Here is a 21,905-nt window from a genome sequence, read left to right as displayed (position 1 = left end):
GAACAAATGTACCTGCCTTCCAAACCAACTGGGAGGGCTAGACCGGGACAACTAGTGTTCCGCTCCAGCGGGGCACAGAGCAAGTGCTCAGGAAGTGCCGCTGTTTACGAGCAGTAAGCACTGGGCCCTGCCCTACACACGCTCTCATGTATTCTTACAACACCTTAGACAGGTATTATCTCTTATTTATAACTGGAGAAACTGAGGTTCAGAGAAAGGCTTTGGCCAAGGTCAAGGCTAACAATTGTAGGAACCTGCCACTGGAGCTAGAAGTCTTTGAACATTTAGGTGTGAGAAACGGAACAACTGCAAACCGCAGATCAAGGCTTGAAAAGGCAACAGGCTTGTGAGGAAGAGGATCCAGTCCTACTTGAACCCTACCCTGGTCTAACCTTGATCTTCATCATAGCCCAGCCCCACATCTTTCATCCCCCTCTCTGTGCTCATTTACCCTCCACCCAAACACCCCCAGATGGAAGAAGAAACTACCAACCAAAATCAAAAATAGTGTTATTAATTCTGGTGTCTCTGAAGCACGAAAAAAAAAAAGAAAAAAAAGAAAAAAAGAAAAAGAAACCCCCCTCCCCACATTTCAGCCCCAAGTCCAAGGCCAAGGGGCTACCCCAGCAGGCAGTGCAGGCCGAGGGGCCAAGTCAGTCCTGGCCATGGGCTTGAAGCAGGACCAGCCCATGGGTTTGGCTCTTAGGGCCCAGCTGGGATGCTGCCTGCTTCAGTTTGGGGAGCCCAGGCCCTGAATTAGGATGAGAGATCAGGGGCCAAGGTCAGAGGTCTGGGCTACTCAGTTCTGGTGCTCTGGCTAAGGCAGCCAGAGGTCAGGGTTCACATGTGGGAGCCAAAGCCACTCAGTTCTGTGGTCCAGCAGAAAGGGCCAAAGGCTGGGGGTCCAAGTTTCTGAATCCTGGGCTGGGACCCAGAGGGCACCAGGCCACTCAGTACTGATGCTCCAGCAGGGGCTGGGCAGCCGGGCTCTCACGCTCCTCAGCGGGGGCAGGCCAGTCGCCCAGGGCCCCAGTGGGCGTGCCACTCTCAGGAGCACTGCTGTCCAAGCAAGGAATGTCCTGCACTGCTCTGGAGGGCGAGGCATCGGTGCTGATGTCCGGGCTGAGACTGAGGTCTAGGGGCGCCTGAGGGAGGGGAGATAGGTTGGTAGGAGAGCAGACCTGAGCTGCCCAGGACCCGACCCTCCCGTAAGAACCTTACCTGAGATTTGGGGGTGCTTCCTTTAGGGCTCCCTGAGGCTGGCTCCCCCTCGGATCCCCCTAGCCCCTTCCGACCCCCCAGGCTCCACTTCCCACTGGGACCCTCAGAACTAAGGAGGCCAGGGCCAGGGGGCCTTGAGGGCCTGGGACCCTCAGTGGGGGCAGGAGAAGCGGGCGATGGTCCAGGGAGCCGAGGGGGTGGCCACTGAAGCAGAGGAGGGGGGCGCCCATCACCAGAGCCGCTCAGGGAGGGCCTCGGGCCCCAGGCAGGGCCTGGTGGGAGGGGCTGGTCACCACCGCCTGTGGGAGACAGATAAGAGGGCAGAGACTTCAGTCGGCTAGGCTGCCCTCCCCACTCAGCGGTTCAGCGCGGCCCTGCCTGCTCACCTGCTGTGTTCTCAGGTGTGGGGTGTGCCAAGGGGGGGTTATTGCTGAGGGAGGTCAAGCCGCCGCCTCCACCACAGTCCGAGTCATCCACGTTCCCGCCGCTGTTGCAGCCGGCACCACAGCCCTTATGAAGCCTGGGGGAGGGGAGGCGGAGAAGAGGTTGGTAGGGGGTGGGAGATACAAAGACCTCACACGCACAAGTCCCCAACCCAAGACAGGTCACCTACCATCTCAGAGCCCAGAGTCCTATTTCTAAAAGATTTTTGCCATCTACTTTACAGGGCTTTTTTCTTTTTTTTTTTTTAAGGCCGTACTGCGTGGCACGTGGGATCTTAGTTCCCTGACCAGGGATCGAACCCGCACCGCCTGCAGTGGAAGCACGGAATCTTAACCACTGAACCACCAGGGAAGTCCCTACGGGGCTTTTAAGGGAGGGCTTATCGGGGACTCCCCTGGTGGTCCAGTAGTAAAGATTCCACCTTACAACGCAGGGGACACGGGTTCGATCCCTGGTCAGGGAACTAAGATCCCACATGCCGCATGGCGACTCAACTAGAGCCCGAGTGCCGCAAACTACAGAGCCCACAGGCCCTGGAGCCTGCGTGCCACAACTAGAGAAGAGGAAACCCGCTCGCCACAACTAGAGAGAAGCCCACGCGCTGCAACAAAAGATACGGCATGCCTCAACGAAGATCCCACGTGCCACAACTAAGACCCGACACAGCCAAAAACAAATAAAATAAATAATAAATAAATCTTAAAAAAAAAAAAAAAAGGGAAGCGTCATCAACGGTGCTTCAGGCTAAAGGCCACCTTCAGCTCCGGCTGAGGGTGCAGCGTGTGCGGCTGGGTCAGCTCGGGGAAGGGGTCAGCTCTCGGGGCTCAATCCTGGCTCCAGCACTTCCTCAGTCAGACCCCGGAGAGAGCTGCTTCCTCTCTCCGAGCCCCGGCTTCCTGCCCCGTGACCCCGGCCTTGTGGGCTAGAGGCGGGGGGGTCGGAGCTCACCTCTCCCAGCTGCGCAGAAGCCAGCGGGCGATGGCGCCCAGGCTGACGGGGCCGCCCCACAGTGCCCGCAGCTGGGGATGGCTGCCGGCCAGCGAGGTGGTGAGGGGCGACACGTAGATGGGGTAGCCCAGCGGCTGGTCGCAGGAGGAATTGATCATGTTGCGGAGCGCCTGCTTGGCGTTCTGGATGCTGCCTCGCTCGGGGTTGCGGTTGCGCAGGAACACCAGCTCCTGCTGCTGCCCAGCCCACAGGCCGCGCACGCACTCGCGGTTCACCTGCGGAGGCCACACGCGGGGGTCAGGAGGCCGCGCCAGGAAGGGGGCCGGGTCGGGCGAGCGGCCGTCCCCACCTTGATGACACGGAAGCTGAGGTGGCGCCGGTTGAGCATGATGATCTTGTACTCGTCGGAGGCGTCATCCAAGACGTGCCGCAGCGCCAAGAGCGAGGGCGTGTTGCTGAGGATGGCGCTGCGCCAGGCCGGGTCGCCCTCGTGAGAGATGACCAGCCGCTCCTCGTTGGCTGCGATGGCGTCATACAGAGCGGCCGGCTCCTCATACTCATCTGGGGACGTGAAGTGGTCCTGCGGGGAGGACGGAGGGCTGAGGTCGGCGGCCCCTGGCCTGGGCAGAGATTTCGCCCCCGCCCACCCTGCCTGGGCACACCTCTCCCTACCTGGTGAAGCTTGAGGGCCATGCGAACCCCAGGTGCCACCACGCGGTGAAGCAGGTCCATGTCGGCAAAGACCCACTCATCGCGCGGGGAGGTGATACGGAAGTCCCCCTTAAACAGGGCGTGCAGGCCGTAGAGGAAGGGCTCCAGGCTGGGGAAGAGGAGGAGGGGAGGCGAATGCACAGGGGGCTCCCGGGTTCCTGAGCTCTGACTCTACGTGCAGGGGTCAGAGCGGAGACCGCTCTTTATGCTGGGCCTCAGTTTCGCCATCTTGACAAGGTCAATCTCTGCCCATGTCCCTCACAGGGCGGTGAGGAGCAGGCAAGGTCACAATGGGTAAAAGAGCCACACTGAAGGAAGGACTGATGTGGCCCCTGGGGGCTGAGGCCAGAGGCCCAGAGCTCTTCATGGAGGTAGAGGAGGGGAGAGCGACAGGCCCGGCTGAACTTGCGGGCACTCACCTGGCCGACATGCTGTGTGAAGCTGTCCCCAGGGCCCGGCGGCCCAGCACACACAGGCCAAAACACAGCGTGACCAGCGGCGAGTTCCAATCCTGGTCCACAGGCTGCGGCACAAGGACCCCCGTCCCCAGAGCCCAGCTCAGACCTGGGACAGGGAACTTGGGGTGGGGGCTGGGGCCCAGGCCAAGGGAGGCTGAGGGTGAGAAGAACCTGCACGGGGACAGGGGAGGCCGAGGGGGAGAAGGCAGCCCCAGGGTAGCGGTGGCCGGACCTGGCCGCGCCGGGAAGCGCAGTACTGGATCCACTCCAAGTGCACGGCGCAGAAGGAGGGCAGCGAGAGGCCAGAGAGGCGAAGGTCGTAGTCCTCATCCACGCTCAGCGAGAAGGTGGGGTCTGAGTCAGCATAGCCAGGTGCCCGCACAGGACGCAGGGCTGTCGCGATGCCCTCGTGGCTCAGCCAGGCCTCCAGCTTTGGAGAGCGGCTCACATAGTAGATGATGCTCTGGGAGGAGAGGGCTGGGGTCAGTGACCGCGGGAGTGCCCTCGCCCTGGCCACTGCAGGAGACGGCGTCGGGGTGAAGAGGCTTCTCCGTGGGAACTCCCTGGCGGTCCGGTGATTAGGGCTCCATGCTTTCGCTGCCAAGGCCCGGGGTTCGATCTCGGGTCAGGCAATTAGGACCCCACAAGGCATGCGGCGTGGCCAAAAAAAAAAAGAGGCTTCTCCCTTAGACTGAGCTGAAGTCGGCGTCCCAGGACACCCGTCCTGTGTCCCATCTCAGCTCCCTGAAGCCCCACAGGCAAGTCTGCTGCCCTTCTCTCGGCCAGGGAGGGGGAAGGGGAAAGCTGACGGGAAGTAGCCCTCCTCACGGAGCATCCCCTGGAGGGTGGTGCACTGTGGCAAGTGCTCGGACGCTTGCCCTTCCCTCCTGCCGTTTGTAAGGGGAACTGAGGCCCAGACAGACGACAGACTTGCCCGCAGTTACACACCAGGGCAGGGTGAGCTGGCCAGCACCACAATACCACGATGCTGTGGCATCCAGACCTCAGAGGCCCCGGAAGGTCAGACTAAGGTCGTGGGGCTGCCTGCAGGCCAGTGGGGCCTAAGTGCCCCTAGGTCTTGGGCCCCTTGAGGCAGCTGAAGTGTGACAGCCACAGGGCTTCCCCTCAGAAAAAAGCCAGAGGCACGGCGTCTGTGCCCAAAGTCTGGGGCTCCTGGACCCTTTAAGAGTTTCTGCTGGCTTCTAAGCAGGGGTTTGGGCAAATAGAGAGGAGCTCTTGGAAGTAGGCAGCTGACTCAGCCGGCACGGATGGGCAGTGTGAGGCCGGCAGCTGGCAGCCAGTGAGGTTACTGGGATTCTGTGTGCTGCCCTGGGATGGAGCCAACAGGTTGGGCTTCTGCCTGGGGAAGGGGTGGGAAGTCCAGAGCTGGGGAGGCTGACGCAGCTGGCCATGAACAGAGGGCACCTAGGCAGTAGAGGAGTCCAGCAGGATGGCTCTGGTAGACATGGGAAGGCTAAGAGCCTGGGCAAAATGGCCACAGTACAAGCCAGGAAGAGCCAAGGGCCTCAAATAGCTCCCTGGGTGGTGATGGTGGGGACACCTGGAGGCCACGGCTATAGGCGGAGCCTCATCAGTTCGGTTCCCGGCACACAGAAGCTTGCCTGGTAGCTGGGAGCCTGGCCCCAGCATTGCCTCAGCTGTGGCAGGTGAGTGGGCAGTCTGGGGAGGGCTGGGTGCCCCCTTACCAAGAGGAAGGGGCACCAGGAGCCTAACGGGGTGAATGGGGCAGGAGGGCTGTGGGGCAGCTTGGGCTCCAGGCAGACTGGCTCCAGACTGACCTTCTTGCTCAGAGGGCATCGCCACAGCCCCCAAGAAGAACCAGGAAAAAAAACTTTGGGGACCGGGGGAGGAGCTGGCCTGGCACACAGAAGTGCTCCATTAACTTGCACAACCACATGGTGTTCTACGGAACCAGCAATCCTGGGGCCCAGCCTTTAGAGTGGTTCTCAGGAGTAACAGCGCCCGCCTGCAAGCATTTGCTGGCAGCTCAGTGGCTCTGCTCAGTGTTTCACGTGGGGCAGCTCACTGAATCTTCATAAGCATCACAACTGCGGCATCTTTTCTGCCTTCATCCCACCTAACCGCAAGGATGGGTCTGTGAGCCTCAGTTTTCTCAACTGTGAAAGGGGCCGATCACACTGACCTCGCCTCTTCCAAGAGTTACTAAAAGAATCAAACAGCAGAATGAATGTGCCTGGGCTTGGAAATGCTAAGAGCACCCCAAGGCTTGGCTGCAGGTGGATGTCAGGGCCAGTGTCTCTGTGGCCACGAGAGTTGCACTGAATCTCTCACGCAACTGCACTTAGTGACTTTCACGGAAGGACAAGGGGTGGGAGGTGCCAAGGGGGGCTAAATCTGCACAGGGAGGCTCCGCCTGGTCTGCCAAGCCCAGGGCTGGATGGGACACATCCCTGAACTGCCCCAGGCCCGTGGGGCTGCCCTGCACACCTGCCTCCCCCCAGGCTCCGCCTCAGCAGCCCCCATTCATCCTTCCAAACTTCAGCCACACTCCATCCTGGGCAGAGCCTTCCCTGGGTCCTCCAGGCGCCTCCACATGGCCGTGATTCTGCCCAGCCTTTGAGGCAGCTGCAGCAAGTCGGCTTCCCCTCAAGAAGCTGGGCAGCGGCAGCGCTCATCTCAGCCTGCTAGCTGGGGGCCTGGCTGGGGTCTGCTGCACCTCCACGAGAAGCCTACACTGGCCGAGAGGGAGGAATTGGGGAGACCTGGGCAGGAGCGCCTCTCTCGAGATGGGAAGAGGAAGGTGGACAGGATTGTAACCCCTGGGTGACCTGCAGCTGGGAATGTCTTTTTCTGGACCACAGCCTCTTTCTTGGTGACAATAAGGATGGGGCGGGCTCACAAACCCTTCCCTAGGAGTGGACGGGTGGAAACATCCACAGTAGAGAAAGTACAGTTTCTCTGACAAGCGACACAGATGGGGTGCCCACTGGCAGCGAAGGACAGCCGGGGGATGCACAGGACTGCCCTAGAGAGAACCTCAGGTGGGCAGGCTCACCTGGACTCCAACAGGCCACCCCTTCTGGGCCCACGACAAGCCCCAGGGCAGATGCTAAGAGAGCATGAGGGGACCTGTGACCCTTACTCACCCCACTCCTGTAGCGCCCTCATCATCCCTGCCACCTCACAGAACTGCGAGAATCCCCACTTCTCAAGGGGGTTGACAGGCACAGCAAAGAAGGCAATACCTCAAGCTTCCCAGAACCCAATCCACGGCTCCCTTCGGACCAGAGAGAGGATCTGTGCACGTGCTGCCCACCGGCCCCCAGGACTCACCACCCCACGTGAGCCTCCTGGAGGAGGGTGACAGGAGGCCCCCCACCCCGGGCTCCCCACCATCAGAGTCACATGAGCCTCTGAGGCCCGCTGTCCAACAGTGACACTTCAGAGGCTGATTAAACTCTCTGAGGCCTCTGCTTCCCTTGGGCCAAACAGGCTCCCAAGGATCCAGAGGATGGCCTTCGGGATGCTCCTGGCCAGTGAGCACGCACCGGCGGGGACCCCTGCCCCTCATACCCTGACGTAGTAGGTGATGAGGATCTTGCGGAGGTCGAAGACCTGCAGCATGGAGGCAGCGTTGTTGTCGCTGATGCTGTAGCCCTCCAGCACGTACTTGCTGGCCGTCACTTCCCAGGCCAGCCAGCGCTGCCCGAAGGCGGCATTGAAGGACAGGACCCTCGGCAGGTGGCCAGGCTCGCAGCAGCAGCAGCCCTCATCCTCCTCCACGCCCTCTGTGATGGCCTCCACCTCACGCTGCTGGCAGTATGTACCTGCGGGGAAGGGGGGCTCCAGTCAGGGGGCCACAGGGACACCCCAGCCTACCTCCTCCCCAGACAGTGCCCAGGCACCTCCCCGAGATGCGACGCGAGTAACCATTACTAAGTGAACCGCTTAACAAACAAGCCCCTTTCTCCTCCTGACTCCCAGTGGCCACGGTGGGGTGGAACTGGGGCGTTGAGGGTTGGGCGGAGGGAACAGGGTCTGGTCCCTCATCTATAGACGCAAAGACTGAAGCTCAGGCTCATGTTGCTCGCGAGCTGTGCCTAGAGCCCCTCTGCACTTGTGAGCCCCTTCTGAAGCTGGCATCTGCCAGGTACAGCTTCCTGAGGGCAAGGAGCCGGCTCACTCACCAGGGCTTATGTGTGGGCCCCCAGCCTGGTCCTGGCCTGAGACCGCAGAGCAGGCCAGCGGGAGCTCCAGGTCCGAGCTTTCATCAGAGCAGCCTGGTCGCTACAGACCTGCCGCAGTCAGGACAGGGACGGGGCTGGGCCGGAGAGAGCCTGCCGCCTCGCTGCTCGGACTAGGAGACGCAGGCCCGGCGGGGAGAGCCCCTTGCTCAAGGCGCCCAGCACACCGGGGCAGAGCAGGGCTGGAGTCCAGCCCCGACACACTGTCAAACTCGGCCCCGCGACTCACCCCGGAACTCTAGGCCACGCAGCTGGAAGGTGACGAGGCCATTGCCGACCTCGATGAGGTGCACCAGGGCGTTGAGGTAGTCGGAGGCCAGGACAAAGCAGTCGCCGGGGCCGTAGTTGCCCCAGCGGCCCAGCACCAGGTCCCCACACAGCGTGTGCTGCAGCGAGCGAGTCAAGTGCTCGTAGAAAATCGAGTTGAGGTTGTTGTCATCAGCTCCTGGGACCCAGGATGGACGGACAGATGGACAACGTGACAAGTGAGCAAGGCTCCCTCCAGGAAGGCCCCGCCCTAAAGCCCCCGATGGCCGGGTACACACCAGGGTTCCGGTCCAGCTGTGTGACCAGGCGGGTGTTGGAATGATCCACACGTTTAGTGCTGTTCAGAGAGAGGGCGGCAACACAGGTGGCCAAGAGGGCGAGGCTGCCCAGGGCTCAGACGACTGCTCCCGGCAGCCCCAAACACCTCCCCTCCGAACCCGCACCCCTGCGCTCTGAGGCAGACGCCAGGACAGCCCCATGACAGAGGGGGAGGCTGAGACTCAGGGACATGAGGGGACTCACCCGGGACCACACAGCCAGGAAGCCCAGGGTGTGAGCCCGAGGCCTCGGCCTGGCTCGAGTTTTGCCCCGTTCGGATCAGCCACCTCCCTGAAGCCCGCAGCGCCCCACCCAGCCTGGGCTCCAAACTCCTTCCCGTCTCCCAGCAACCTGTCCCCCGGTGCAGCCATCCCGCTCCTCTGCCAAGTCCCACTCAGGGACGCCCCCGGAACTTGCTTCTGTGTCCCACGAGACTCACTTGTAGTCGCGCTCCCAGAACTTGAGGGGCCGCGCATAGGACATGATGAAGACGGCGCTACCCAGCAGGGGGTTGAGCGGCGTGGAGAAGAGTGCGGAGAGCAGGGCCTGAACGAACAGCATGGCCGAGTCTGGGCACGAGTCAAGGAGGTGGCAGGCACGCAGGACCCTCCCCGGCCTCCCTCACTAGCCCCACACCCCCCTGCCAACCCGCCTGGCGGCCCCCAGCCCCATCCAGGCCACGGTCCTCCCTGCACACCCACACCCAGGCAGCAGGCGGCAGGCTGGGTACGTGGCACGGCGAATGGCTGGGCAAAAGCGTGGAAAGCCGAGCCCCACGTGATCTGCCAGGGCGCGATGTAGGTCAGCACAAAACGCAGCTTGTACAGCAGGTCCCACAGCTGCAGGGTTGGAAGGGGGGAAGGTAAAAGATACGCAGATCACTCACAGAGAGGGAGGGTCCACCAAGTACCCACTCAGAGCCTTGGGGCTACGCCACTTGCTGCCTACATGGGAGTCAAGCTCAAGATCACTCCCAGCCCTTACTCTCTGGACCTGCCTCGAAACCCCCCGATACCATCAGCAGCTCCAGACAGAGCAGCCAAGGGGGCGTTAGCCATTTAATTCGTAGAACCACCCCGGGAGCCTCCTACTGCTGTCCCATTTCTCAGATAAGAAAACTGAGGTTCGAGAAGGTAGAGCAGTTAAATGACTTGCTCAGGCCACACCACTCTCAGTGATGAGGCTGGGCCTCAACTGTGGTACCAAGAGTTAAGAGACAGTCACAGGTCCTGCCCTCAGAGGGGGACACAGTCTGGATCGCCACCATCCTGGGCCAGGCCAGAAACCAGACTAGAATGCCCACATGAGTGAGCTGAAAGCTCAGGCCTGCGCTGGGGTCGCCCTGCAGGCACCACTGCAGACCTCCAGCAGAGCCGGGTAACGGTCCTTTGTTCAAATCCCAGCTGACCACCAATTCTCCAGGAGACCTGAGGCAAACCACTTACCCGCTCTAAACCTCAGCATGCTGGCTGCCCCGCCAGGAGCCACTGCGAAGGCCCCCAGTGTGGCTAACGTGGACTGGGGAAGGTCTCCGGCACCAAGGCACGAGAGGCCTGCTCCCGCTGCACAGCCTGGAGTCTTGCTGCACAGTCTCACCTTGCTGCAGAGCAGGGACATGAGGAAGTAGTCGAGCAGGAAGCCCTGGGAGAGGCGCGGGTAGTCGAAGTGGAACAGCAGGACGGTGAAGGCCAAGGTCAGGTACTGCTGGGGTGGGCAGCAGAAAGCCGAGCGTAGCAGCTTCAGCCCAGCTACGGTCATCAGCAGCGCCCGGCAGCTGTGGGCGAGGGGTGGGCGTTAGGCACTGGGCGGAGACTCGGCACAGTGGGTGTGGGTGCCCATCCCTTGCTGGCCCTGGCCTGGGCTCTGTTGGGCAGGGCCCTGCTCTTCTGGGCCAGTGACTCTTCGTCTCTGCTCTCTAAAGAGGTCACCCCCTTCAGACACATTGGAGAGACACATCTGCTCTTGAAGAGGCAGCTGCTTCACCAGAAAGGGTGTCAGGAGCTGGGGGCCTACTTAAGCTTGCTGGGCAACTGAGGCAGGTGTCCTTCCCTCTCTGGGCCTCAGTTTCCCCCCGTGTCACACGGAGATGTAGACGGTGGGATGGCAGGGGGCTGGCGGTCCTCACTAGAGACAGAACTTGTCCGGGTGGCTGACGACCGTGTGGGCGTCCACTGTGAGGGCGTTGAGCACCACCGCAGGGTAGATGAGGTACTTCTCCACACACTGCAGGCCGGCGTACAGCTTCTCAAACCACATCACCTGGGCAGCACCTGCAGCAAAAGGTGGGAAGGTGGGACTGCTGCCTAGCACCGGGTCCTCCACATTCCCCTCCAACCACGGGGCAGGACAGGTGTGCTCTCCAAGGGAACCTGGACAGACGGCAAACCCCAGGGCGTGGGGATGTGGCATTCTGGGTCCCTAGAGACTCTGAGCGGTTGCGGGGCGGGGGGTTGATCCCTAGCAGCCCAGATGAGGGCGATGAGGCCCAGGTCGGGTGTGTTGGGGGCTTAGGGCAGGTGCTCTGCCCATTCAATGGCTGCCTGTGAAATAAAGGCTGATGACGACACCCCAGGTGCCCACCGGAGCCAGGGCGGGCTGGGTGAGGCCCAAGTACACAGTGATCCTCAGCCTCAGGGCCCTTTGGAAGGGGCCCCTGCCACTTGGCTCGAGCTGACTGCAGCCACACGGAGATGCTGGCCCAGTGGGCAAAATCCTTCATTGTCTATGGAAAAAAAGGCATGTGGACCTTCGCATAACAAATCCAGATGTTTATGGCCTTCCCTTTTGGTCCAGTGGGTAAGACTCCGCGCTCCCAATGCAGGGGGCCCGGCTTCGATCCCTGGTCGGGGAACTAGATCCCACATGCATGCTGCAACTAAGAGTCCACATGCTGCAACTAAAGATCCCACAAGCCACAATGAAGATCCCGTGTGCCACAACTAAGACCCGGAGCAGCCAAAATAATAAGCAAGTAAATACTAAAGAAAAAAAAAAGAGTAAACAAATCCAGATGCTTAAATATAGGCTCAGGGGTGTTTGTGTTGCAGAATCCAAGTAAAAATGCATGCCAAGCTGGTGTAGTTCATTGGTAGCCAGCTTGTAATTATCGACAACATGTCCCTTTAAGGTCCTGGAGTTCTACTTCTCCCATTTCCTCAGAGACCGCAAGGCAGGTGGGAAAAGGACAGAGCAGGCAGGGTGAAAGTGAGGCATGGGCTGAAGCGGGCGCAGGAGTGGGTACAGAGGGCAGTGAAGGGGCCGCAGGGCCAGTGCCAGCGCGAACAGGGCGGTGTGGGCAGAGGCTGCCCCCTGCTGGCACTCTGAGCTTCGAGGCCTGTGCTCCCATCAGGCTGCAGGTCCGCTTGGAAATCAGGGCAGGAGGGGTGGAAGGGTCCCAGCCCAGGGCGGGGGGCACTCACCGCGCACTTCGTACTGGCTGTACTCCAGAGGCTTCAGCACAGGCTGTGACAGGCAGAACCAGGGCAGCTGTTTGCGGAGTTGCGGCAGCAGGTAATGTGTGAAGAAGCCCACGGCCCCAGCCAGCGCATACAACACAAAACCCAGCACGGACTGCAAGAGGGAGAGGTGGGAGGCTCAGCCAAGGGAAACAGGCCACAGGGCCACGGGGCCACCTGGTACAGGTCAGCCAGGGGCGGAGAAGGACGTGAGGCCATGGCTGCCCAGGCCCTCAGGGCAATCGGGCTCCGGCAGAGACTGAGGTGGGGGGAGGGGGAGGGGTGGTCTGCGCCACACGAACCTTCAGGGCAATGAAGACGGTGCTGGCGCTGATGGCAAAGGTGAGCACAGCAATCACCACACACATCACCAGGTCAGAGTGCAGGACCTCACGCTGCAGGGTCAGGAAACACCAGCTTGGGTGTCCCCGCCACCCAGTGGCTGACCACACCCCCGCACCCCAAGACTAGACCCTGACACTCCCGGTCCTCACCACTGACTGACGCATCTTGTCTGGCAGTGGGTCTGGGGGCTCGGCGCGGGCCGTCTCCAAGCTCCGCTCCTCCAGCTCAGGGAAGAGCCTGCTCCGGATCAGAGACCTGGGGGGCATGAGAAGAGTCAGGGGCCTGGGTCTGGCGAGGTGGCCCCTCCTCCCACAGACACCCCCCCGACCCCTGCCATGCACAGACACACACGCACAGACACACGCAAACACGTATACACGTGCGCACATAGACAGGTACATGCGGGCACCCACCAGAGCACGGTGGGGTCACTGCTCTGCCGGCTTAGGTGGTAGGACAGCGCCACCAGGAGGCCACAGAAGACAGAGAAAAGGACGGGGACGTGCTGTTCTGGCCAAGGAGTCTGGGGAGAGAACCCATGCTGGTCAGAGGGGATGAGGGTAAGCATGGCGGCGGGGGGCGGTGAGGGTGCCCCCCCCAACCGTGGGAGAAGCCACTGCTGAGCCCAATTCACAGCCCTGTCTCAACAACCCCCTGGGCTTCGGTATGCCCGCCACCGACAGGTCATCCCTACCTTGATGGCTCCGAGGCAGAAGCCGTAGAGCAGAGCAGCAGCCAGCAAGCTGCGGGAGAGGCTGAAGACCGCAGTGAGTGGGCTGGTGGCGGCTGCGAGGTGAGCGGCAGCCTTTAGTAAAGCCCAGCTCCTACCTGCCGGCCGCCCACCCCACCGCCCCCCGCTGCCGCTCAACTCCCCCAGACCCCGTCCCCAGCCCACTGTTCTCTGCTTCCCCCAGCCCAGAGAGGCCTTCGGAACCCCTGGCATTCTTGGGTTTAAACCACTTGCCTGCGGAGGGGACAGGAGGGGAAGGGAGGGGAGGGGAAGAGATGGGCTCTCAGAATCCACCATGTAGCCACGGGAGAAGGCTCAGCAAACAGCCAGAGCCGCAGCCATAATCCATAGCCCCTCCTGGGCCCCACACTGCCTCCTCACCCCCGAGCCACCCGTGGGCCCCATACCTGTGCCCCCAAAGCCGTGCATATCTATCTGCTCCAGCAGGTACATGAGACAGGTGTTCACCTGGGGCAGGAGGCCCAGGAGGAAGACGAACGGGAAGCACAAGGTGAACACTGGCAGGGAGGGGAAGCGGAGGCCAGTCAGCCTGCAGGCTGCCCCTCGGCCCACCCTTGGGGCCTCGCTCCCTGGGCAACCTCAACCCTGCCCGGCCTTACCAGTGGCTACATCACGGGCGCAGAAGAAGAAGGAGGCGGAGAAGAGCGTGAGGCCGTAGAGGGAGACAGGCGGGAAAGGCTGAGCTGAGCCCAGGGCGTCCAGCAGCCAGATGAGCAGACAGCAGATACAGAAGTAGACAGGCCGGCTGTATGCGATCACCCAGTTGTGGCCCTGGGAAGGGGGGCCTGTGAGGAGCCGGGCCTCCCCTACTGAACACCCTACTTGCACGTGCACACACACACGCTCACGTGTCCCGTGCCTGGCCCTGGGTCCAAGATAAAAAGCTTGGCAGGCTGGGGGCAGAAGGACCAAGGAGCTAGGGGTGACGGGGGTGGTGAGGGAGGCCTGCCTCTCCCCCACCCGACCCCCTCCCCACCTGGTCTCAGCCCCGCCCAGGGCCCAGGCCTGAGCCTGGTGCTGCTCTGCTGGTACTCACGTGCATGGGGGATGCTGCATCAGGCTGGACGCTCTGCAAGAGACAAGAGCTACACTGGTGATGAGAGCCAGCGCCCACGGGAGGGTCAGAGGCCCCAGGATCTGTTCGATTCCACTTCTGGGCCCTTATGAATGACCAGGGCAGGCCCCTGAACTGTCCTGAGCTTCAGTTCTCTCATTTGTAAGATGCGGGGTGGCTACAGGGGATCTGAAGCATCTTATCTGCTTTCGAGCTCAACCCGCTCAAGAGGGGTCCTGGGAAGGGGGGTGCATCTGGGAAGAGATGGGAGGGAAGAGACCCAGGAAGCCAGGCCTGACCTTCAGCAGGGAATACTGGCAGGAGGCGATCACCAGGCAGAACTGGAACACCCAGATGTCGGTGAAGAAGCCCTTGAGCAGCAGCAGGTAGCCCAGGAAGGCGACGAGGCTGCTCAGGCCGACACCGAGAATGTTCTCCACCAGCCCCCGTGTCCTGGAGAGACAGCAGGGTCAGAGCACACCCAGCTCCTCACCTGCTAGTGGGGCAAGGGGTTAGGGGATGGGGGAAACAGGACCCAGCCACAAAGGCCCGTGTCCAGGCCGGTGTCCACGCCAGCCGTCATCCTGAGTATGCGAAGCTGTGCCCTCTCAGGGCCAGGGCCAGGTGGCACCCGCTCCAGGAAGCCACCCCACTGCTACCCTGCATCCGATCCCAGTCTTTGCCCCCTCTAGACCCTGAGGCCTCAGGTGCCACCACTCTGGGATCTGCCCATCTCCGGCTCCCGCTCGCCATGCTACGCACACAGGCAATGCCCCCAAAACACCGGTCACAGCACCGGGAGAAATCCAGAGCACAGGAAGCCAGGACACAGGTTCCAGGCCCAAATCATTCACCCACACAACAAACATCATCTGGTCTCTCTCACTTTCTGGGCCTCAGTTTCCTCCCGAAAAAAGGGAACGCTCAAATGGTTCGTTAGCTTTTTCAGGATACAGGATTCAGTTTAACTGACGCTCACCCAGAAGCAAATAAAAAACAACACACTAAACAGGAACAGTGTCTCCAGCAAAGCTTTGGGAGAGGAGCGACCAGAGCACCACCCACTTGGCCACCCCTCTGCACCCAGAAGAACCTAAAGAAATCCCACTGCAGACTCCAGCTCTCCACGCACCCTCAGCGACCCCAGCAGTTAGGTTCTCCGTTGCCATGACAGTCTCCACACATTCAGAGTCTGGAAGGCCAGGGGCCAGGGATGATCAAGGACTGGGGGCTAAGGGGGTGGGTGCTCACCGGTCCAGCAGGGCCAGCAGGGCGAGCCGCTCGTAGCGCACAGAGGTCCAGCGGCCGGGAAGAAGCCAGTACTTGTAGCTGTGCTGGGCCCGGGGCGGCGCCTCCTCCATCAGTGTCTGCTCCTGGGATTCGTGCAGGGAGTCCTGGTCCAGCAGGTCAAACTGCGGTCCCCATGGCCGCGGCCATCAGCCCCGCACCCCCCGCCCCCGTGGTCCACTGCCACCCCCCAGCGCACACTGGCTGGTCAACACAGAAAGTCCCCACCATGTAGCAGCCCCACGGCCTGCCCTGACCCTCCATCCAAGGGCCTACTCCTTCCTCCAGCTTCCCAGGACGGGGCTCAGTGGCCGTGGGGGCTTCCGGGGCTGCTGGACGCCAGGGTTACTAGCTCCTGTGTCTGTCTTCCCCACTCAGGCAGCATCTCCCGCCTCTTCCTGGGCTCAGAGAAATCCACCTTATCCTTCAGGAGCCAGCACAAACACTACCCTCCTCCCAGACAGAGCCCTCAGGGTCACTCTGACCCCCTACCCTGGAGCACATGGAGCGCTGGCCCTGAGGACAGGCCTGGGTGCCAGTGCCAGCGCTGTGAGGCCCTGGACCACCTACTTAACCTCTTCGGGCTCCTCGTGTCTTTAATTCAACAACTGTTTACGGGATACAACTACGAGCCTGTCCCTGTGCCGGGCTCCGGAGAGCCCAGCAGCACGGCCCCTGCCTCCTGGAGGAGACCCTCGGCCGTGGAAGGACAGCACTGCTACCCCACGTGACCATCAGGAGAATAAACGCATCAGGAAGGGGCACGTGGGGCTTCTGGGCGCTGCCCATGGCCTCTCTGTGGCCCTGGGTGTGTGGGTGCTACCTTCACGACTGCTGTTTAACTCTGAGTCTGTGTCTCATACATCTCTAGTACTTCTGTTATTCCCCGGCCGACCACATCAGTTATTGCTCACGTCGGGACGCTTTCAGGAATGAAAGGAGGCGCTCTCACTAGCTCTGCTGGGATGGACAAGCTCGAACAGCACGCCTCAAGACCCCCCGCGCCAGGCGCCCAGCACAGGGGGCAGCGCTGCCACCGCCAGGTGAGCTCAACTGCCCCTTCTGCAGGTGCCACCGCTAACACCCACCGTCCCCACTAACTGGGGGCCCCTCCGGGGTGAAAAAAAAAACTATTCCAGACACGTTCGTTGAAAGAGTAGATAAGCGACCCCTTGAGCCATTCAGGTCCAGGACCTGTGCACCCTGTGCTGGCCATCAAAGGTCAAGACAGCTACCTCAGGGCCCCTGGAGCCCTCACTCAGGGTGACCTGTCCCTCCTGGTGCCTGGGTGAATGCTCGGTGGTCTGCACCTCTCCCCCCGCAGGTCCTTCCCCGACGCTGGCTCCTTACCTCTGGGATCTCCAGGGGCACTCGGCGCACCTGCATGCCCTGCAGGACCACGGGCCGCGGCTGCAGCAGGTTCAAGCCACCTGTCGCCTCTGGGACGTCAGCCGAGTGGAAGCTAGAGGAATGCGAGTGGCGGTCCCTGTGGGAAGAGCAGCCGTGCGGGTCGGGGCTGTGGGTGAGGCTGGGAATGGAATGGGGTCGAGGCCAAGGGCAGGCCATGACTGGGGGCCCAAGGGAGCTGCTCAAATACCCAGGAGCACGGGGCTGTCCAGAGCAGTGAGGTGGCAGAAGTGCCTCCCTCCCAAGTCCTGGGCCTCCTAGAAGGCCCTGGAAGCCTCCTGCTTGGAAGTGCCACGGAGCCAGAGACCCAAGGGATCCTTGCAGGCCCACCCTTCACCGCTCCCTGCCCTTCACCGCCGCCCACCCTCCTCTCCTCCTAGAGGTCTGAGCTGCCCCTGCCCAGCCCAAAGAAGGAAGACAGAAAACTCCCCAGAAATGGCAGCCCATCGGCTGCTGAGCCGGGAGAGCCCAAGCTTGGAGACTCACCAGGTTCCATTGGCTGCCTGCTCCCCCTGCTGCCCTACAGGGTTCTCGTAGCCGCCTCCAGCCAGGCCAAAGGTGTAGGAACGCCGCACGCCTGGGGCACAGGTGTGGGACACAAGGCAGCCTGTCAGGGACAGAAGCACCGAGGCCCAACCCACGTGGGCACCAGGGCCATCAAGTGAGGAAAACCCTCTGCTGGGTTCCCCTGGATGGCAGCCCAGCCCCTGGGCACCAAGAGCGCAGCTGCTGGGACAATGACCCTCAGCGGGAGGGAAGGAGGCTTGGCCACGGACCGGGGGAGGGGCTCACCGCTCTCGTCGTAGAAGTAGTGCACAGCACCCTCGGAAGTGTCGTCGAAGGTACAGGCCTCGTGCACGTTGGCGCCGGCCCGAGTGAGCAGCAGCGAGGAGGCGAAGTGCAGGGCAGAGGGCAGTGTCAGCGCCCGGGAATGGGAGGCAGCCCGGCCCCGCTGAGCTTCCTGCAGGCTGCTGGGGAGGGGTCAGCTCATGGTCAGCACCCCTTAGAGCCAGCCGGCCCCCACCCCCGTCCAAGCAGCCGGCAGGTGCTCACCTGGGCGGCGAGCCCATGAGCGAGGCGGGGGGCGTGGGGTTGCTGCCGGCATTGTGACGCCTCCGGATGGCCTGCGCCCGCCTCACGCTGCTTGAGCGGTCCCGCTTGCCAGTCTCCTCGGCAGCTGATCAGAGAGAAAGGCCCCCCGAGCATAAGTGACAGAGGCTTGGACAGAGCCTGAGGGAGGGTTGCGGGACTGGGGGAGACAGGTGCCCCTGAATGGATGGAGTTAAAGGTCAGGCCTAGTCCAACCGTATCCCGCCTCTGTGGCCCAGCCAGGTCACCTAACCACTCGGGCCTCAGTTTCCACATGTGGAAACAAGGACGTGATCTGCTCTGCCCCACTGGCGACCCAGGAGGATGAGCGTGGCTACTGAGAGTCCTCAAAGAGCAGAGGCTCAGGTGCTACCTGCAGGACCTGGAGCCAGGTGCCTGAGGTCTCTGCCTCGGTCTCCTCACCACTCCAGCCTTGCTTATCTGAGGTGCTTGGCAGCCAACGTCACTAGGTCGCTGCGTCCTTGTCCATCTGCTGCCTGAGACAGAGGCTGACCAGGTCCGTTCCAGCTGCCCCTGGCCCAAACCCACGTCCCTACCGAGCTCGCCTCCCCCCCAGCTCTGGAGCCGGCACTCACCTCCCCCCACAGCACCATCCTCCTGCAGCTCCCCCCGCCAGCCAGGCTGGTTGGCCGCAGGTCCCCGGCGGGCCTCGGCGGGCAGCACAGCGGGCTCACCGGCTGCCAGCTCCACCCCCGCCTGGACCTCCAGCTCAGCCTTGGAGCCAGCCAGGGGGCCCCTCAGGCCATCACCCCCTGCCCCGTCCATGCTCAGCACGCGGGCGTGCGTTTTGGCGCTGGCGGTACTAGGCGTCCGCTGGGTCCCATAGGGCCGCTTGGGAGGCACAGCCGTCCCCTCCTCAGCCCCGTGGGGGGCCCGTCGTTTCCGGGGCCCCCCCGCCGCACCCCGAGAACTCTCAGGGGAATAGCAGGAAGTGGACGAGGAGCTGTCGGTGCTGTAGCGGCGCTGGGACCGGAGGCTGGAGGCCGGGCTCAGTTCACTGCCCTCGCTGGTGTCATCGTCCTCGAAGAAGCCCCCGCCTTCCAGCAGCGACCGCCGAGGGGCGCGGCCCGCGGGGGAGTGTCTTCGCACGGGCGGCCGCCGTTTGCTAGGCCGCAGCAGGGCCAAGTCCTTGGGCCGCACAACCAGGAGCGGCTCAGCCGGGCCCGGAGGCGTCCCTGCTCCTACGACTGTGTCAAAGGAACGCAGCGTGTCATCTGAGGGGACCCCGGCATCTGGTGAAGCGGGCAGCTCTGCCTCCGAGGGTGGGTCTGTGTCGCTGCCCTCGGGGGCCTGCCCACCGGGGGGGCTGTCCAGGTGGGTCGAGTTGGTCTTCTCACTCTTGAAGCTGCTCAACGTTTCCCTGTCGGTGCCACTGAAGCAGGAATCCGAGGAGCCGGCTTTCTGGGGTGTGGGCTCACCCGAGCCCCGCCGGTCCAGGGGCTGGTAGCCGCCCGCTCCCCGGCGTTGTTCCCGTCGACTGCTGGTCCTCACCAGGGCCCGGTCGGGCCGGGTCAGCGTCAGGAAGCTCTTGCTCAGCTCCTGGCTGAGGCTCCCCTTCAGCAGGGGGCTCATGGGAGTGTCAGCCACGCTGCTCCCACTCCAGGGGGCGCCATCTCCAGGCAGGGGAGAACGTTCTGAAGAGTCCGTGCTGGGGAGAGATGGGTCTGGGGCAGCCCCTGGAGGCGTCTGGGGAAGGTCTCCAACTATCAGAAGAGAAGAAGACAGAAGACGACAGAATGGCATTCTACAAAAGGGACTGGTGGCTGAGGGGGTCCTATGGCCCCGCTTTCTGAGAACCCAGTGGGGCAGGACACTGAGGAGGTCCCATCTGAGAGAACACAGAGACCGCAGGGAAAAAAAAGTTGGGGTGACTCAAAGACAAGACAGCTAGTCTTCTCCCCAGGCCCTTGCCATCATGCCCACTCACTCAGCTTCTCCTGTGAGCTTAGCTTCAGCATCTCTCGGTCGGCAGAGGTCACGATCACGTTGTTGCTGCCCTGCTCCCGCACCAGCTCCTTGATGTCTGCAACCACAGCCCCAGAGGCGTCAGCAGGACCTCAAGGCCTCCACATGCCACCCCCTGCTCCACACCACGACCTTCAGCTCTGAACAGCCGCCACCTACCTCTGAGGGGCCCAGAGTCCTCCATCCGGGGCAGCAACTCCTGAGCAATAGAAAAAAAAAGTACGAAGGAGCAAACAGAGCAAAAAGTAGGCTCAGGACATACCCATGTTGGGAAAGGCTCTCAGGAGAGGAGTGGGGGAGGGAGAGGGCCAGGACCACTCACCGAGACCTGGTTGAAGCCAAACACGGAATGCTGAGAGCTACAGCGTACCGGGGGTGTGGAACTCACTTTTCGAAATACTGTCATCTCCACTCCAGGGTCCCTAGCAGTGGAAATGAACAGTAGCTTTCAGCTAACCTTCCCTCTTCACATAGTACTTCTCCCACCATCCCCATCACTCTACTCTCCGCACAGATCCCCGTGATAAATCCAGGGCCAATCATAGAACATTCAACCGTTCTTGGACCCAATGTTCCCTAAGCCCCTTCTCCATCCTCCAGTGCTCAGGCCCAGGCACCAAGGACCCTCCATTTCCAACACAGGCCCTGCCTCGCCCCACCTGGGCAGATTGCCGTCCCCCTGGGCAGGCTCTTCCTCTGGCTCCCCCATGGTAGAGTTGCGCTTCTCCACAATCTCGCCCTGGTCGAACATAGCATGCAGCCGATAGTTCACAGTCTTGATGGTAGCGAAGATGACAGCCACCACAAGGCAGTACACACCAGCCACCATCAAGCTGGGGGGCAGGACCTGGAGGTGGCAGCAAGTCAGGTCCCTCTTCACACAGCCCTGCCCCCGTGGGGTGGACCTACCGCCACAGTCAAGGCTAGGATTCACAAATTCACAACAGGACTTCATCACCCCTGCATACAACTAATAAGAAAGCCCTGTGGGGGAACCCTGTCTTCTTTCTAACTGGAGAGAAACTAGGTGAGGGTCTCAAGGTCACCCAGGCCAGAAAATTTTGGCCTCTCCTTCACACACTCCAAACTCTGCACTGAGTCCTCTTCCTACATCCTAGTGCCCAAGCCACAGCCCAGAATCCCTGCCAGGTTGCACCCCTCCGTGACATCTGCCCTCCCTTTCCCCGGCGGGAGTTACAGGTGGCGGCAGCGTCTCACCATGTACAGCAAGAAAGGAAAGGTGAGCAGGAAGATCCAGACATAGAGGTGGAAGCAGTTGGAGAAGGTGCTCTGGTGCGGATCGAAGAACCAACCGCCGGTGAGCGAGGCCCACACCCCCTGGCGCAGGATCTGCAATACCTGCGACCCCATGGCCCCGCCGCTGCTGCGCGCGCCCTCCTCCCGGGACCCTCATGGGGGCGGCCCCCGGCCCATGCCCCGCGTGGCGCCCGAGGGCCCCGGGGCCCGGCCTCGCGCTCACGCCATGGCCTCCCCCAGCGGAGGAGAGAGGTCGGTGGGGCTCGGGTGCGAGCAGGGGGCGGGGCCGGCCCGGGCAGTCAGCGGTGCGAGACCCAGGCGCGGGGGTGGAGACGCATCAGAGGCGGGGTCCGGGCCCCCACCCCCGGCCCAGATCTGCTCCCAAGGGCCGGGCCGGCAGGCAGGCGCAGGGCACGGGCCGGGCACCCGTCGGCGGCATCCAGAGGTGGGCGTGGGGTGGATGCTCTGGGGGTGCAGGCGACGGCTCCCTCGGTTCCGGCCCGGGGAAAGCCCTGGTACCCTGAGGTCCACTTCCGGGGTCACAGGTCACTCGCTTTTGGCTCCGCGCTCGCCCCGCTTCTGCGGGAGCCGGCCCAAGGGGGAGGCCGGAAGAAGGAGCCGCGAGCCGCCAAGCTGCAGTGGCGCATGCGCCCAACGAGCCCAGTTGGGACCCGGAAAAGG

At 62.3% G+C, this 21,905-nt stretch overlaps 1 protein-coding gene across 6 annotated transcripts in view; it reads right to left on the bottom strand.

Moving 5' to 3' along the window:
* Positions 1-493: 493 nt before the first annotated feature.
* PCNX3 (pecanex 3) overlaps positions 494-21,905 on the bottom strand; it is a 29,171-nt gene continuing 7,759 nt past the window's right edge. The window contains exons 1-35 of one of the 6 annotated variants that reach the window (XM_059932002.1): positions 21,186-21,875; positions 20,627-20,814; positions 20,290-20,389; positions 20,127-20,166; positions 19,930-20,025; positions 18,578-19,705; positions 17,946-18,069; positions 17,685-17,863; positions 17,379-17,469; positions 16,836-16,971; positions 15,450-15,610; positions 14,498-14,651; positions 14,181-14,213; positions 13,744-13,915; positions 13,531-13,641; positions 13,088-13,179; positions 12,807-12,916; positions 12,543-12,648; positions 12,351-12,443; positions 12,013-12,163; positions 10,719-10,863; positions 10,190-10,367; positions 9,324-9,432; positions 9,033-9,162; positions 8,554-8,612; positions 8,238-8,453; positions 7,338-7,591; positions 4,015-4,245; positions 3,744-3,847; positions 3,286-3,433; positions 2,963-3,193; positions 2,614-2,888; positions 1,608-1,741; positions 1,222-1,520; positions 494-1,145 (exon numbers count right to left, since the gene is read on the bottom strand). In XM_059932002.1, the coding sequence (XP_059787985.1) occupies positions 951-1,145; positions 1,222-1,520; positions 1,608-1,741; positions 2,614-2,888; positions 2,963-3,193; positions 3,286-3,433; positions 3,744-3,847; positions 4,015-4,245; positions 7,338-7,591; positions 8,238-8,453; positions 8,554-8,612; positions 9,033-9,162; positions 9,324-9,432; positions 10,190-10,367; positions 10,719-10,863; positions 12,013-12,163; positions 12,351-12,443; positions 12,543-12,648; positions 12,807-12,916; positions 13,088-13,179; positions 13,531-13,641; positions 13,744-13,915; positions 14,181-14,213; positions 14,498-14,651; positions 15,450-15,610; positions 16,836-16,971; positions 17,379-17,469; positions 17,685-17,863; positions 17,946-18,069; positions 18,578-19,705; positions 19,930-20,025; positions 20,127-20,166; positions 20,290-20,389; positions 20,627-20,814; positions 21,186-21,338 (6,126 nt within the window). In that variant the 5' untranslated portion in view covers positions 21,339-21,875 and the 3' untranslated portion in view covers positions 494-950. Of the gene's footprint in view, positions 1,146-1,221; positions 1,521-1,607; positions 1,742-2,613; positions 2,889-2,962; positions 3,194-3,285; positions 3,434-3,743; positions 3,848-4,014; positions 4,246-7,337; positions 7,592-8,237; positions 8,454-8,553; positions 8,613-9,032; positions 9,163-9,323; positions 9,433-10,189; positions 10,368-10,718; positions 10,864-12,012; positions 12,164-12,350; positions 12,444-12,542; positions 12,649-12,806; positions 12,917-13,087; positions 13,180-13,530; positions 13,642-13,743; positions 13,916-14,180; positions 14,214-14,497; positions 14,652-15,449; positions 15,611-16,835; positions 16,972-17,378; positions 17,470-17,684; positions 17,864-17,945; positions 18,070-18,577; positions 19,706-19,929; positions 20,026-20,126; positions 20,167-20,289; positions 20,390-20,626; positions 20,815-21,185; positions 21,876-21,905 lie in introns of those variants that run through there. The other 5 variants (XM_059932004.1, XM_059932005.1, XM_059932003.1 and 2 more) reach the window with 5 other exon arrangements.

The sequence above is a fragment of the Balaenoptera ricei genome, chromosome 8 (genome assembly GCF_028023285.1).
Source record: "Balaenoptera ricei isolate mBalRic1 chromosome 8, mBalRic1.hap2, whole genome shotgun sequence".
Classification (NCBI taxonomy): Eukaryota; Metazoa; Chordata; class Mammalia; order Artiodactyla; family Balaenopteridae; genus Balaenoptera; species Balaenoptera ricei.
Note: the sequence above shows the minus strand (reverse complement) of the source record. Positions and strands in the feature narration are given on the sequence as shown.